This window comes from Lepidochelys kempii, chromosome 16 (assembly GCF_965140285.1).
Source record: "Lepidochelys kempii isolate rLepKem1 chromosome 16, rLepKem1.hap1, whole genome shotgun sequence".
In the NCBI taxonomy this organism is placed as follows: domain Eukaryota; kingdom Metazoa; phylum Chordata; order Testudines; family Cheloniidae; genus Lepidochelys; species Lepidochelys kempii.
Window position 1 is genome coordinate 10,058,912 of NC_136395.1, and position 16,974 is coordinate 10,075,885.

The 16,974-nt window shown below is 50.3% G+C and overlaps 1 protein-coding gene across 14 annotated transcripts in view; it reads left to right on the forward strand.

The window, feature by feature from the left end:
• Positions 1 to 16,974, forward strand: part of EHMT1 (euchromatic histone lysine methyltransferase 1) — a 170,447-nt gene that overhangs the window by 99,742 nt on the left and 53,731 nt on the right. For all 14 annotated transcript variants that reach the window (XR_013634759.1, XM_073313920.2, XM_073313919.1 and 11 more), the window contains 4 exons: positions 11,609 to 11,786; positions 14,762 to 14,898; positions 15,870 to 16,058; positions 16,859 to 16,939. Coding sequence is in view for 13 of the 14 variants with exons in the window: in XM_073313920.2 (XP_073170021.1) it covers positions 11,609 to 11,786; positions 14,762 to 14,898; positions 15,870 to 16,058; positions 16,859 to 16,939 (585 nt within the window). In the remaining variant the exon portion in view is untranslated. The remainder of the gene's footprint in view (positions 1 to 11,608; positions 11,787 to 14,761; positions 14,899 to 15,869; positions 16,059 to 16,858; positions 16,940 to 16,974) is intronic.

The following is a 16,974-nucleotide window of genomic DNA, read 5'->3' on the forward strand; positions in this document are numbered from 1 at the left end:
ACAATGAATCTTTCATCTCAAGTGCCATAAGTGTGCTCCTGTTCTGACATCTTTCTCATCAGCTTTCTCATCTGCTCTCCTGAGGCACAGAGAGAAGATCCCGTTCAATCCTGCCTCCTCTGTGTTTAGATCTGGGCATCTTCTGAAACCAATGCTAGAATTCAGTGTGTCTTCCCTTGGCTCCCTGACTGCCTCCACAATGCCTTACATGGGAGAATAAATCTGTGGCCTCTCATGTGAAGTGTAACTGACGCTCAATGGGAAAATGCATTATTTAGAACAGTGGTTCTCAACCTGTGATTGGGTCCATGGACTATGTCTAAGGGGTCTGTGAAAGACTTAGACTGAAAACTGACTGAACAGAATTCAACTATATATACAGACAACAGATTTCCTAAGGGGTCCGCACCTCACCTCCATTCGAGATTTTTTTAGGGGTCCGCAAATGAAAAAAGGTTGAGAACCACTGATTTAGAACGTGTTCCTCCACATCGATTTTTTCCTCTGCCTGGTGTAACTCTGTTAACTTCAATGGATCTTGATGCTACTCTGTACACTGCTTTCTCTTTATGTGGTGTTAGGATAGCCTGGGGGCTGCCCTAAGTTACGCCAGACAGTAATGGCCCCAAGAGACTGAATATCTGACACAGTGTAGGGATATTCTGACCACTTTTCTCTCTCTCTCTGTGAGATATAAATGAGAGTAGAACCAGTCTTAGATTTTTTTTAACTCCTTTGTAAAAATAACAAACAAAAAAAGAACCCCATGGCCAAAACTCTTTCAGGAGAACAATAAATAAAATTGCTGTGGATTCAACAAACCTACATCATTATTGACCTACTCCAGCTCTGTATGTACTTGTCCTCTTATCCTGTGTAGTCAGGGGACAGAGTTCAAGGCTTCAGCTATAGTGCGGGACTGGATGGATTAGTGCACTGGAAATGAGATAGAGCTTTTAACCTCTAGGCTGCCAGTTTAAATCCCATCAGACTAGGTGTCAGCTGAATGTTGTTATGCTCTCTGATGAACCTACATGAAAGAAGATGATTTCAGTCCAGGTTCCAGGGCTAAGGGTCTGTAGCATTAAATGTACACACAATTAGCATTCATCCCCTTATTGGCGTTCTCCGCAAATAAACCTACCACTGCCCGGGCTATGGAAGTTGCATAGCCATTTCACTTCTTAGGAGGTGGCCACTCAAGGTCAGGGTCAGGGCAAATTAGCTTATCCTATCCTGTGGATAAAAGAAGCACCTCAGACTCCAGGTTTGTTTATCCTGAATCTTTCACCAGTGCTAAAGTCTCTCACTGAGGCCAGGTCTGCATTAGAGGCTTCTGTGGGCATAGTTGTGTTGGTCTGGGTTGTGATGAGTTGTGCTCGCTGACCAGCATAGCTGTGCAGGCAGTAGCCCCTAGTGTATATGCACTTTTCTCTATAGCCAGTTTCCCTTGAGTATGGTTTTACTATAAGGGTACAAAGCCCAGCTCTGCTGATGTGGCTGGGATAGTATACTAGTTCCTGTACTAGTAAAGTGACGTGGTCTTACTTTCACCTGCTCTCAGAATTCCAAAGGGGAAATCCAATACATCAGCCACACGAAGGGGAGGAATTTGGACTTTCAGGAAATGAGTCAGACTCGTGTTAGGACTTGACGATGGCAAACTGGATGAAGGAATATTGGCTGGTAAATTACTCACCATCAGCTTTGTCCTTGCTCCCAGGCTAATATTCGAGAATCCCTCTCTTCGTACTTTCCCAGCTTTGGATAGTATTAAACTGGATGTAACCTCTCAAGTCCTCTGCCTGGGAGAGAAGGTAGTGGGGCATTAGGCCACGCAGCAGGCGTTACTAATGATCTCTCTGCATCCTGTTATCAATCACTGTAGAGCATTTCACCTCTAGGTCACCAGTTCATATGCTGCCCCAGGTCAGCAGTCGGCAGAAAATCCAGGCCAGCTATAATAACTGCTGCTTGATGACTTCAGTGAAATGAGCTGGTTTTTGGTGGATGGGTGAGCACATCAGAGTTAGGACGCTTGTCATTGTGAAGCCAAAGACTGAATGAAGACTGAGGCCTAGTCTACACTACAGGGTTAGGTCGACGTAAGGCATCTTATGTTGACCATATTATGTCCGTATCTACAGTCCAGCCTTGCTCCTGCTGATATAAGTACCCTACTACACCGACATAACTCCACCTCCACGAGAGGTTTAGGGCTTTTGGCAGGGTAGTTAGGACAACGCCGTGTCTGTGTAGACACTGCCTCCCTTACCCGGGCTATTGGCTATCAATTTCACAGCTCTGCTCTGCACCTGGGCCTCATAATTGGAGCTGTGAAATTGCCAAGAAAGGCTGGTGCGCTCCCTACTATGAAATTGAGCCTGGCTGGCCACCAGGCTCTCAGCTGGAACTCTTGCCCTCCAGCTCAGGGTGACAGCCCCAGTGTAGCCTGGGGCTGGGCTCAGTTTCACAGCATGGAGCCTATCAGCCTTTCTTGTCAATTTCACAGCTTCTGCTGTGAGACCCACTGCTGCTCTCAGCTTGAGGCAGTCGTGAAATTGACAAGAAAAGCTGTTAGGCTCTGTGCTGTAGATCGCGCGTCAGGCTCACAGGTCAGGCTGTCACCAAGGGGTGGGTGGGTGGCTCCAGATGCAAGCCTGGCTGCCGCCCGGGTTCTCAGCACCTCACTCCCTGTGGAGCTAGCCAGCTGGAGCCTGGCTGCCAGGAGCTGAGAGCCTGGGTGGGAGCTGGGCTTCCAGTGGGGAGCTCCACGTTGAGCTGAGAGCCTGGGTGGCAGCCGCCCACGCTGCCCCTGTTAAGCCAGTGCAAGCACTCCTGGTGAGGACGCGCACCACCGATAGAAGGAGGGTCGTGTGGACTTGAAAAACCGCAGTAATTACTGCGGTGGCTGTATGTCAACTTAACTCAACTTACATTTGTAGTGTAGACATGCCCTGAGATGCATTAGAGGATGTGGGCCCTTCCAGAACAGGGGTCAGGCCCATAGGCTATCATACTATCTGTAACATGCTCTTTGTACCTGCTCTGCCTCTTCTGCAATAGAAGCCCTCCCTTTCTATGCTGATGTTTTTCTCCCCAGTCGTAAATTCACTTTAGCTAAGTGTGTGGGGTTTATTTTAAAATTTTCCCGACAATGTCCCTGCTCCTAGCTATAGCACTGAGCTGTATTCTCTATTTCTTTGTGTTAAAAAGCAAGGAAGGGAACTTTACCTGGCTCAAAGCCTTAGGTAGTGACTTCTACAATTACAGCTGACAACACTGTATTGTGTGTGACACAGTTCTGCTGCAGCACCACAGAGCCTACAAGGAAGAAGCAAAGCATGTGTCAGAAGAAACAGGAGAACCTTTCTCCCACAAGATTCCCAACTGAGAGATGCATGTGGGCAAGAGAGAAGATCTGAATAGTGCAGACACTTGCAACTCATCTGTTTTGGCAGAGCAATTCTGGTCAAGTGCAGAGTGGCAGTTGCATGCTAGAGCATTTGCATGGCAGTGAAGGGTGCAATTGAATAGTGTTGCTTGAGCCAGCTCTGGGACTGCTAGATAAGACTAAGGACATTTTAGTTTGACTGTCAGGAGAAACTCCATGGCAAGATGAGTTGGGCTGTGAAAGTCTCCTCTGGAAACATTTATGATTGGACAGGACAGAGCACAAGAAACTACTGTAGGGTACAATTCCACACTGGTTTCCAGGGATTGCACCAGAGGAACGAATAGAATTTATAGCAATTAGAAATGGAAAAGTTCCAAGTGGAATTATCCATAGAACATGTATAATGATCTTGCAGAAAGCACGAGTTTCATAGCAGGAACAAGGAAGGGCAATGCCTTATTTCTTCTGCCTTTCTCTTCTCCCATCGTCTGGCCGAGTTTGGGGAAGGGAGAGAAAATTGTTCATGCTTTCATTTCTTTGCTGATCCTTGTTAACCTAATGTTTTATATCCAGGATTGTCCTCACTGAGGCTGCTAAAATCTTCTATCTAGTCAGGCTTCCCAAGAGAGAACCAGTAGCATTGCTCCAGTTAAATGCTTTCTGTCTGTTTAGTATTGAGGTATGTGTCTCCAGATAGTAGGTTCAGGGAGTTCCTTACCCACTGGAGTTACAGTAATTCAAATCTTACAAGACCTAATTCAGTTTTCACATTATTCTGTGGGATTGACATTAAAAGTCACTATTTGCCAACAGCTACCATGCAGCAGTAACTGAGATGCCTTAGTTACTTCTCTATTGTAATTACAGGAAAACAAAGCTAATAGCGTATTTCTTTTTAATTAATTCTTTGTGTTGGTCCTGGCAAACTCTTGCCTCCATTCTTCTGTGATCTAGTTGACAATTCTCAATGTTTTCAGTCCATCCATCCATCCAGATGAGGATACGTTTGACTGTAGCCCAGTGCAAGGTCATACATTTAGGGACAAAGAATATAGGACATATTTACCAGATGGGAGACTGTATTCTGGAAAACAATGATTCTTCAAAGGATTTAGGAGCCAAGGTAGATAACCAACTGATACAAGCTTTCAGTGTGATGCTGTGGCTAATAGGGTTTACATGATCCTTGGATGTATAAATGGGGAATATTGAGCAGACATATATGGCATTGCTGAGACTAATATTGGAGGACTTATATTCTGGTATTCACAATTTAGAAAGGATGTAGAAAAATTGGAAAGGGCCACCCACAAGAATGATTTGAGGTTTTGAAAACTTGAGCTTCTTACATTTAATTTAATTTATCCATGTAACAGAGATAACATGAAGAGGTGACTTGATCATGCGCTGTGCGTATCTACACCAGGAAAAAATTTCTGGTGCTGGAGGGTTGTTTAATCGAACAGAGAAAGACACAACCTCTAATTCTTCTTCGAATGCTTGTTCACGTCCATTCCACATTAGGTGTGCGCGCGTTGCGTGCACGAGCGTTGGAAACTTTTTCCCTTAGCGGCTCCCTGTGGTGCCCCCCGAGTGGCACCATTGCGCCGTTCGTATATACCCCTGCCGCCCAACCCCCTCCAGTTCCTTCTTATCGTCTGTGCGGTGTTGGAACAACCTCTCTCTCTTGTGCGAGAGCAGTCCCTTAGCCTTTCTCTTATAGATAGCTGTTATCAGTTAGTTCACATACACTTTGTTGTGGGCACTTAAGTGATTAGGTGCTTGGAGGCTTCCAGCACCCACCCCGGGCTGCAGGGCATGCCCCAGGCCCACAGGTTTAAGGCTTGTGCCACGTGCCACAAGCCTATGCCAATTAGTGACCCCCACGGCTCATGTCTACGTTTTGCCTGGGGGAAGAACATCAGACTGAGCTGTGCAAGATTTGCAAGGCGTTCAAGCCAAGAACAAAGAAAGAAAGAGACTTTCATTTAAAGCCGTTGATGGAAGCCACATTACAGCCACCGGGCCCGAAGCGCCCAACACCGGCTCCGGCTTCCTCGGTGCATAGTGCTCCGGAGCCGTCGGGAGACCCGGGACCGGCTAAACACTGAAAATTGTCGGCCCTACAGCGCCAGACTAGGCCCTGGCTCCGCTCGTCCTCCCCGGTGCGGCCCACGGCGCAGCCAAAAGGAATGCGTGGACGTTCCCCGCATAGGAGGCCGGCGCCTTCCAAGGCCCCGAGCGCTGATAAGAGTGGAAAGGCCGCTGTACCGGCACCAGCGGTTCCAGCACCCCAAGTCCCACCGAGCCCAGGCCTAAGTGAGCTCAGTGCGGACAATGGGGTCGGGGACTTAATGGATCAGCCCTCCACGCCTGGCACCTTTGAGGTGGCAAAGGACCTCATTGAGCTGTCGGCGACGAGCCCCCTCCTGTACAGGGAGAATCCTCCGGCACCCATGCCACGGGTGTCATAGAGGGGTAAGCTGGAAAGGGTGTGCCGTTCGAGAACACTGTCCTGGCACCGGAGTTGGTCCCGGTCAAGCTCCGCGTCTGCGGACTCCCAGTTACCCGCAGCTCAGAAGGAAGTCTCGGTGGTTCCGGGAGTGGATTGGAGCAAGGAAGTTACGGATGAGGCACGATCCCCGGCACCAATTAAAGACCGGCACCGGGAGAAGTCGAGACAGCCCTCACCGGAGGACTCCCGCAGGCGCCGGTCCCAGTCCCGAGAATGCCAGCGCCGGTCCAGATCCCGGTCCCATGGATATCGCTACTGGTCTTGCTCCCGTTCCGTTAGGAGCCGCTTGTCGACCTCACGCTGGCACAGATCGTTGGCACCGCCGTGGCCTTCGCGATCGGCGTCGCCGCAGTCTGGTGCCAACTCTGGCCATTACAGTCACACACGCCGTGCTCCGGACAGCAAGGACCCTCAGACGAGGTGGCACCCCCAATGGGGGGCACCAGGTCATTGGCCCTTCTGGACTCCTTCGGCCTATCAACAGTGCCAAGGGTCCCCGTCCAGGGCGAGTTATTCGGTGCAGTGGTCCTGGTCCCCGCACCGACGCCCGATGGCGCAGGAAGCCACAGTATCCAGGCCTCCAGCATCCCCCCAGAGTAACCGGAGAGACAAGCACCGAGTCCCATGTCATCCCGAGGTCTCCCACCCCAGCCTGAGCCAGAGGCCCCTTCCGTGGGAGAAGGGGAGCAGGAGGACCAGCCAGAGGGGATTGAGCAGCTGCTAACCTCCTCGTCATGCCCAGATGAGGCGGTGGCGGGAACAGCGGTGTCCGGCCCTCCACCCATAGACCACAGAGCCCACCAGGAGCTACTGCATAGGGTTGCCCGAAACTTGGGGCTGCAGGCTGAGGAGACGGTTGAGCAGGAGGACCCCATGGTGGACATTTTGAGCCCCGAAGGTCCATCTAGAATAGCGCTCCCGCTCATTAAGACCATCCAATCGAATTATAGGACTGTACGGCAGACCCCGGCCTCCAGTGCTCCAACGGCCAAGGGTGTGGAGTGCAAGTACTTCGCCCCGTCAAAGGGCTACGAATTCCTATTTTGCACCCAAGTCCGTGCTCCTTGGTGGTCTCGGCGGTGAATGAAAGGGAGTGCCATGGTCAGCAGGCCCTGGCACCTAAGGCCAAGGAGGCAAAACCCCTGGACCTTTTTGGCAGAAAGGTGTACTCGTCGGGGGGCCTTCAGTTGAGGATTGCGAACCAGCAGGCCATCCTCAACAGGCATAATTTTAACTCCTGGGCAGCGGTGCGGAAGTTTCACTCCCAACAGGAGTTTACGGCCCTGGTGGACGAGGGCAAGACAGTGGCTAAGACCTCTCTCCAGGCCTCCCTGGATTCAGCAGACGCGGTGGCCAGAACAATTGTGTCGGGGGTGGTCATGAGGCTCTCGGCGTGGCTGCAGGAGTCAGGCCTGCCACCTGAGGTCCAGAGCACACTCCAGGACCTTCCCTTTGAAGGGTCCGGGCTCTTTTCGGACCAGACAGACGCAAGGCTGCATTGCCTCAAGGACTCGAGGGCTACGCTTAAGTCGCTGGGTATGCACACCCCGGTGACGCAGAGGAAGCCCTTTAAGCCGCAGCCTCCCCCTCAGCGACAGTACCAGCCTTGTCATAGGCATGAGCCTTCCCGTAGGCGAGGCAGGGATAACAGGCGACGGCGCAATAATAACAATAATAATGTACCGGGCCAGAACCAAGGTCCGCACAAATCCCAGCCGGGCACTAAACCAGGCTTTTGAAGGTGCGCTCGAGGACAGCGTACCAGACCAGTCACCGGATCCGTCCCCCTGAACCGCCTGGCCCGTTTCTCCCGTGCGTGGTCCAGCATTACGTCGGACCGTTGGGTCTTATGCACGGTACAGAACAGGTACTTGCTGCAATTCTCTTCGCTCCCTCCCTCCCACCCCCCTTCCCCATCCCTCTTCAGGGACCCCTCTCACGAGCATCTCCTAGAGAAGGCGGTTCGCTCGCTGCTGGGGGCGGGGGCAGTAGAGGTGGTGCCGCATGGCCTAAGGGGGAAAGGTTTCTACTCCCGGTACTTCCTCATCCCCAAGGCCAAAGGGGGACCTCAGGACTCAGGGTTTGTGGTCCGGAGCAGAGCAGTTGCTCCATGTCAACGTGAGGGAGCTCAGGGCGGTTCGTCCAGCCTGCCAGACCTTTCACGCCACTCTGAGTGGTCACAGTGTGACAGTTCTGACAGACAACACTACTGCCATGTTTTATATAAACAAGCAGGGCGGGGCCCGTTCCTCACCGCTCTGTTGTGAGGCTCTCCTCCTCTGGGACTTTTGTATAGCCCACGCCGTTCTCCTCGAGGCGTCATATCTCCCAGGGGTGCGAAATGAACTGGTGGACTACCTCAGCAGGTTCTATCGCATGCACGAGTGGATGCTCAGAGCGGACGTCGTGCTTTCACTCTTCCGCAGGTGGGGGTTTCCCCGGGTAGACTTGTTTGCCACCAGGGACAACGCCCAGTGCCCGTGGTTCTGCTCATTCCAGGGCCACAGCCCGGGCTCACTCGCAGACGTGTTTGCAGTCCTGTGGGGAGGGGGCTTGATGTATGCGTTTCCCCCGCTCCCCTTGGTACACAAGGTCCTGCTCAAGGTACGCAGGGACAGGGCGGTGGTGATCCTCATCGCCCCGGCATGGCCCCGCCAGCACTGGTACACAAAGCTCCTAGAGCTGTCAGTGGAGGCCCCGGTAGTCCTGCCCCTACACCGGGACTCATCACACAGGACGGTGGGTGGATTCTCCACCCCGACCTGCAGTCACTACACCTGACGGCGTGGAAGCTCTGTGGCTAAACGCCTTGGAGAGCCAGTGCTCCCTTCCTGTGCAGCAGATTCTGCTTTTCAGTAGGAAACCCTCCACCAGGGCTACCTATATGGCCAAGTGGAAAATGTTCTCCTATTGGTGCGAGCCCCGAAAGGTGCAGCCGTACCAGGCCCCGGTGCAAGCCATTCTCGAGTGTCTTCTGCACCTCAAGCGGTAGGGGCTGGCCCTGTCCTCACTCATAGTGCACCTGGCGGCCATCTCCGCCTTCCATCCGGGGTTTTCGGAGGGCTCGGTGTTTTCCCACCCAATGGTGGGACGGTTCCTTAAAGGATTGGAGAGGATGTTTCTGTACTCATGCTCCCCAGTCCCTCCTTGGAACCTTAACTTGGTCCTCTCTAAACTCATGGGACCCCCTTTCAAGCCCCTTGCTACCTGCTCCCTCCTCCACCTTTCCTGGAAGGTGGCATTTCTGGTGGCCATTACCTCAGCCAGAAGGGTGTCTGAGCTGAGGGCTCTCACCTCTGAGCCACCATATACAGTGTTTCACAAGGATAAGGTGCAGCTCCGACCGCACCCCAAGTTCCTCCCTAAAGTGGTCTCGCAATTCCATTTGGGCCAGGACATTTGTCTGCCGGTGTTTTTTCCAAAACCCCATATGGACCCGAGTCATCGCAGCCTACACACCCTGGATGTCCGTCGAGCGCTGGCGTTCTATTTGGAGCGCACCAAACCCTTTCGTAAATCTGCGCAGCTGTTCGTGGCCGTAGCATAGAGGATGAAAGGCCTCCCGATGTCGGCACAGCAGATCTCGTCTTTGGATAACAACCTACATCCGGGCATGCTATTAGCTCACAGGTGTTCCGGCCCCGGCGGTCATGGCCCACTCAACCAGGGCGCAAGCGACTTCCACTGCTTTCCTGGCACAGGTCCTGATCCAGGAGGTCTGCAGAGCAGCCACCTGGTCCTCGGTGCACACCTGGTCCTCCAATCAGTTGTTCTGTGACTCCTACCCTCCTCCAGAGGTAGGCTTGTGATTCACCTAATGTTGTATGGATGTGAACAAGCACTCAAAGAAGAAAAAACGGTTACTTACCTTCTCGTAACTGTTGTTCTTCGATATGTGTTGTTCACGTCCATTCCACCACCCACCCTCCCACCACCCACCCTCCTATCTCTCTGTTGGAGTTGCCAGCAAATAGGAACCGGAGGGTGTCGGGCAGCAGGGGTATACACGCACGGCGCAGTGGCGCCCCTCGGAGGGTCCCACTGGCCCACTGGGAGCCGCTGAGGGGAAAAGTTTCCGACGCTCGGGCATGCAACGTGCGCACACCTAATGTGGAATGGACGTGAACAGCACATCTCAAAGAACAACAGTTACGAGAAGGTAAGTAACTGGTTTTTTTCTTAACAGTGAAGGTCATGAACCACTGGAACAACTTACCAAGGAATGTGGAGGTTTCTCCATCGCTTGGAGTCTCTAAATCAAGACTCGCTAGTTTTCGAAAAGATGTGTTGAGCTCAACCAGCAGTTTTGGGCTTGATGCTGGAAATTAGGGGGAATTCGGTGGCCTGTTTCATGCAGGTCAGACTTGATCTTAATGACCCCTTTTGGCCTTGAAATCTGTGACCAGTTTCTCATTTCCTGCCAGCAGTGCTCCCTTGGCAGAGCTGTGATTAGAGGAATCCGTCATTTCTCCCTTTTTTCTCAAGGTCATGTTACTTGAAAGCAGCATCTGAGAATGGATCCCTGATCCTAGGCTGATGGGGGCTTAAAAAAGTCTTCCTTGTCTGGCTTCCTTTTTCTGTTTTGGCGTTTTAGCTCTTGATCCAGAGCTCCTGTACCAGAAGCCTCCCTCTCCCAAATGGAGCAGCATCAAAACATTGTCATCCCAAAGCTTGTGATCTTATAACAGTGCTTTAGGATTTCTGTAGAACCGTTCGCCAAAGAACCTTGGGCTTCACAATCTACTTCCCCCCTGAGGCCCATTTGGTATCTAACCCCCTTGTCGGCTGGGTTAGCAGGGGCACAGAGAAGTTTGAATGGGCCAATATTGAGCAGACCAAGGCCAGTGTAAAATGCTACCGCATCAAAATGGTCACATTCTACGCCCACTCTGTGCTGGTGTAAATGAGGGCCCAAGGAGCAAGGCAACAGGGAATTACGCCCTAGGAATCCTGGAGCTCAGTCTCTGCTGTAGTTACTAGACAAGCTTTATCCAAGCCTTTGGTTTGCATCTCCATGTCATGAAAAACAATGAAACTCCTTCTTTTCCCCCTCCGTGTTGTTGTTTACTGCCTTTATTAGATAGCACCGAGGGGCCTCAATTGTGGACCGGAACCTCATCGTGCTAGACGCTGTAAAACCACAGAACAATCTTCTTCCAGTGTTGCACGCAGTGCTGTAAACCATAGTAGACTGCTTCTCTGGAAGACTGTGTTGCCTCTGCCCATCCACCCTCCCACATGCGGACCTCGTTACAGATGTGTGTCAGGGAGCAGGCAGAGCTGTTGCATTAACTCCTCTCTTCCAGGGGTGACCAAAGGCCTGTGTAAATAGCATCTGCTGCTTTCCATTATTTACACATGCTTTGGATCAGTCTTTCCCCGCTAGATGCCTTCAAAGGGAGCCGTACTCAATGAGTGGAGGCGCAGTGGGCTGTTAGAGTGCTGCAGGGATTAGGCAAAGAAATGTTCTGTGGAGGAAATTGGTGAGGGAGGGGAAAGCAGTCGGATAAATGACTGGGTCTGTTTGCTTCTGCTTTGAATGTAGACATCCCTCTTCAAACGGGAGGCGGGGAGAGAGAGAGAGAGAGAGAGTGTGTGTGTGTGGGCGCGCGCACGCCCGTGCGCTTTTTCCTTTTGAACGTAACTCGCAACCTTTGACCCGGATGCAGAGGCTCATTTTAATCTCTGTTTTCCAGCATGCAAGTAAAGACCCCAAAGAAGCGAGAGACACCAGAGATCAAAAAGAATCCAAGGAGGAAGGCAACAAAAACGTCTTGGAGTTTGGCAAACCCCCACCGTTGCCCCCTTTCCCAGGCTTTCATCAGTCACTACCTCAGAACCAGAGCTATGTGGCCACCACAAAATCACAGACAGGTAAAAAGGACAGAGCCAAATAATAATAATAAAAAAATCCCCTTTTATTGTGTTTGGGTCGAGACACTGTCAGGCCGCGGGGGGCTAAAAGTTGCTCTGCTGTGGCCTTGTCTCCACTGTCTTTTGCCCCTAGAGTTCCCCTCTGTTGCTCGCCCCAGCGGAAGTGCCAATGTGGATCAGACCCGGGCAGTTGCCGTTGTATTAACCACTGTGTTGCCGTGACCTGCTGTGAGGTGTGTTTGTTAAAACGCCAGCAGCTTGCCTTTGCTAGCACGAGTGGAACAACAGTGATGGGGAATTTTTGGTGTGGGGGGGAGAGGGAGGCTAGCATAGACACCTCCTGTACCTTTGGGCCCTACCTACATTACAAATACGTATTTAATCAAGAATATGAGCAAATATCACTTATTCTGGGCAATGTAGGCAGAAAAAACTATTGTGTGTTAAAATCATGTTAGAGAACCATGGTTTTTCCCTAGTTCGCTATGGAGTGGGAGATCCATGCCCCTTTATGTGCCAGCCCCTTTAAGAGAAACACAAGAGCTTGAGCAGACTAAATGAGGTCCTACGAGCAGTGTATCCTGTTGGAGGTGATTTTCCTCCAGTGCAAGCATTGCAGAAGCCAGCAGTAGAGCTTTCGTCCCAGGACCCGTTTGGAACCCCGGCGTAAGGAGCGCGTTGGGGGCAGGAATGTACAACACAAGAGATTCTGGGCAGGGCTGCAGCCCATAAGGTGTCTGAGTTATTCTGGAGGCCTCCCCGGTCACCGGGGGAATCCCAGTATCGGGAGAACATAAAGGTTCCTTAAAGGTGCTTCGGCGCCTCTTCCCAGAGCTACAAGTTCTGTGCTGTGCTCCTTAGAGGTACAGCACTGAATCTTACCACCTAGGCTGAGACATGGGTCTTACGTAGTTGCACCATATGTTTTTATGTCTGCACTTGGGAGAATAAACCATGTTGTAACATGACTTGGCCACAGTCAGTTGATTTTGAGGGGGAAGGTGGGGCCTAAAAAGACTAAATTAAACCAAGCTGGAAAAAAATATTTGATAGTAGCCTGCTTAGAGCCAGAATATGCTCTGTTACTCCCAGTATTAAACTCGGTTGACTCGGTTGATTTCAGTGGGGTTACTCCCCATTTACACCATTGTTTGAGAGCAGGATCTGGCCCAGAGTGTTTATCTAGTTGCCTTATCAGTTTTACATTTAGGGTGAAGATTTTCGGGTGCTCCCAAGTCACTTTTGGTGCACACGTCCCATTGACTTTTTGCAACGACTTGTGCTTCTACATCACTTTGATGCTTTTGAAAATCCCATCCTCCTTCTTTTACAGCTGTCGGTTTGTACTACTTGTGGATTTGCGGAACTTACAGTAGTTATAGGGATATGTCACAGCACAAGTCAGCTTGAAATTTCAAGGCCTAATCCCAACGAACCAAAGCTCCTTGAGCATCTAAGATCGATAATTAGAAAGCACTCCTTTCACACCCCAAATTCCCATCGACTCCTCTTGGAGTTTGAACTGAGGAAGACTGGCAGGACTTGTAAGGCTGTCTGCCTCCCACAGACCATGTGCTAGGCTGCAGCCTTTGGATAGCTCAGGGCCTAGGCCTGCAGTCTTTGTTGAAGCTGTCTCCCCATCCATGGGAGTTCTCTGTAACTAACACAGTTTCTGAGTCCTCACTGGGAGGACATCAGCTCTGCTGTCTGTAGTGTTTATGGAGGGATGCAATAGAAGCCAGGTGGAGTTTTAGAAGGGTCGAGAGATCAAGAGTTTGAGAATGGAGTGGGTGAGTGAAAATCCCAGTGTAAACTAGTTTCTTGAGCCTCGGTGTTCAGATATTGGCCGTTTGTTGTAGCTTTGGTGTTCTGCTTCACTAAGTATGTAGAGGGCATGGCACCTGTGCCTTCCATCACAATCCCCCACCTTCCCTTGGGTGCTGAAGACAGTCATGGGCAGACATTTCATTTACTCACACTCTTGGGTGAAGCTGTTTACAATAGACAAATTTGTAGCCCTTCAGTTGTCACAAGGGATATTGCTACACCGAAGGCTTTGTTTGGGATTGCTATAGCTGTTAATATACAATTTCATAGGATTCTGATGGTAGTTTACTACTGGTTTCTGCTTATTATGAAGTGTAGCTTTGTAGTAACAATAACTTGTATTAACACATCTCTTTTAAAGAGAAGCCTCTTTAACATCCTTTAAGTGAAACTTTTAAAGTAAGATCAGAAGCAAGGGAATGTTCTAAAGGAACTGAGACTTCACAACAAGAGAGCAATAAGGTTGACTCCTGGGATAGTCCTTCCCTGGGCTTACATTATTCTTCAAGAGCCGGAACCAAATATGCATGTGACATGTATTCTCCCAAGACAACATCAGGCATTGAGGTGTGATCTATGATTTGTCTGGAGGGCTAGAGGGAGGCTAACAAAATTAAGGGTTGAATAGAGGAGTTTAAGGAAGAGAACTGAAACTTTGGCGCAAGGTTTAAAGTAAAGTTAAATAACCACCATCTCCGTATTCAATATCTCTGTTCCCTATGTGTTCTTAAGTTATTCTTCATCACTTTGCTGGTTAAAACATGTTATTACTCCTGTAGGCTCTGTGAGCAAGCTGGATGCTATTCTGCCTCCTGCATCATCAGCAAAACTGCCTGCTAAGTTCTGTGAGGGAGAATCTGTATTGCAGGTGGTGATGTAAGGAGCAGAAAGAATTGGGGGTGGGGCAGGGGAATTTCAGAACGTAGGCTGAGCTTGTGGCTTTGACAGAAACACATGTGTGCTGCACACAGACTTTTTTGGTTGACGTGCAAGTGGAGCAGTGGGTTCCAGAAGCCTTTATGTTTGTGCTCTGTGTTGCTTCTCTGCCCGTAACCTCATTTTTTAAGCACTTGAATGACATCTCTTCTGCTTTCCACTCTTTCTCCTTCCCATCCTGAATCTGCTTTGTGTTTTATTCCCCCCTCCAGCTGCTGCAGTATCTCGGAAGAAAAAGCGGAGAATGGGAACCTATAGCCTGGTTCCCAAGAAAAAGACCAAAGTGTTAAAACAGAGAACGATGATTGAGATGTTTAAGAGCATAACTCATTCCACTGCTGGTGCCAAGGTAAGGGCTGAGCCAGACCTACTACGTACATGCTTGGTGGGGGAATAAAGTGCTTGACGCTTTCATCCATGTGTATTTTGCACTGGGAGACCAACCCCACGTGCAGGCTTGCAAATACGGCAGCTCATTGTAGATCTGTAATTCATTCCCTAAAACTGTATTCTCACTGTAACAATTTCCTGCCCTTCTAAGGCTGGTGGTTGGGAAGGTTCTGCAAATGGGCAGTTACAGGGAGTCTTCTCAGGTGCCATGAGGCAAGAGACCTTGAACAAATGAAAACAATCCCTTTCTGATTTTTTTTGCTTCCCATTTCTCTGTGATTTTCTTGGAACTGGGGATTTCTCAAGGTGACCCTGACAAATGTTTCTGCCTTGGAGCCCTCAGGAGAGTCATCCCTCGTGTTAGTGCTTGAGATTGCAAGGTGAAAAAGGCAGGTGATTTTGAAAGGTGGGATTCAGAGCTGGCCTAACTGTGCTCCCACTGCAGTTCATGCAAGGGAAGTTTTACCATTAAATTCAGTGAGAGCTGAAAATCCCAGCCTGGGTGTCAGAACTTCTTTTCCTTGTAGGGGAACTCTCCCATGATCCTTGAGATGACACAGCAGAACTGTCCCTTTGTGAAATAAATTAGATGTTTTCAGTTAACTGGTCAGTCTTTACTCATGAGTGCTACTAGTAAGGAACGGGGCTGGCCAGCGACCCTGCCATTAACGCTCTGTACTGCCACGAGAGCCCACTTTACTCCCATTGGCGTCTCGTCCTCCAGGTTGATAGAGCTGGTTGCTTGTGGCAAAGTCTCTGTCCAGGTGCATTAGCAGCCTTACTGGGTTCGGAGGGAGAACTCGTCCTATGCTCAATCCATAGCAGGTGGCCTGGCACAAAGAAGATGATGTGAATCTGTGGTTAGATGCAGTGGGCCAGTAGCATGGGTTGCTGCGGCCTTCCTGGTTTACGTACTTGGGTATGTGTCAGGGTGAAAAGGACCTAATTGGCATCAGCCCGCACATGAATGGGGAGAGCACAGAGGTGGACTCTGGAGAGGAAGACTCTGACGACCTGGAAGAGGAAGATGAACGAGGAGCTGAACAGCCCGCTGCATCTCCCTCCCAGGACAACAGGATCCCTAAGGAGGGCTCGTCTGATGCCGACAGTGCCAGACAGGTATTTGGGTGCTGTTCGAGTGACTGTGAAAGAGCAGAAGGGGGATTTTTGTGCATGGGAACAGGACAGAGAAAGAGCGGAACCAACGTTCACAGCATGAAGTGAGGAGGTTTCTAGGACTTAGCACTTGAGGTGGCAGAGAACAGGGCTTTGGGAGCAGAGGCCTCTGGTGATCTGCTACTTCTCCTCCTTGCCTGCTGTAGGAATTTTGGAATTGGGGCTTTGCCATACAGTATCGTTTCGTCTCATAGCCTCGGGACAGGGACCAGAACCAGAGGCTTGAGGAACAGAAGCAGAAACCCCATTGCAGACAGTCATAAAATTTACTTACCAAAGAGCAAGTTTCTTCCTAATCCTCTTCAGTTATAGGCTGTTTTATATCCTGAAGCATGAGGGTTTATATCTGAAGCAGTAAAAATCAGATGCACCAAACATCACCCTATCCTTTCTTGTCACCCCTCCTGAGTGGCTGGATCTTTCTGTAATAGATGGCAAAGACATGAAGCTGGCCCTGCTTCTGGGAAGCCGTGAAGGTTATGACCCTCATGCTGGGTAGCAAAGCTTTTCTTTGTGGTGGAAGTGGAGCTTCCAATCCTGCCCCAGTACACGTGCCCGTGCTGTGAGTTAACAGACGAGGGGGTCTTGCTTTGGGAAGTGAGTTCTGTTAGTTCACACTCTGGCTAGAGCATGGATGGGGCTTGGTGACAGAAGCCCTATGGTTGCATGATGAGGAAGGTGCTTTGGTTTGAAATAGCTGACATGGCCGACTCTTTCTCTTCTTGGGGGAATGCTGACTACAGATGGAAGACGGTGAATCTGAGGAGGAACAAGAGTCTGGAGAATCTGGGGAGGAGGAGGAAGATGGAGATGAATCCGACTTGGTAAGCTAGGCTGCGAGATGTTTCTTTTCGATCTT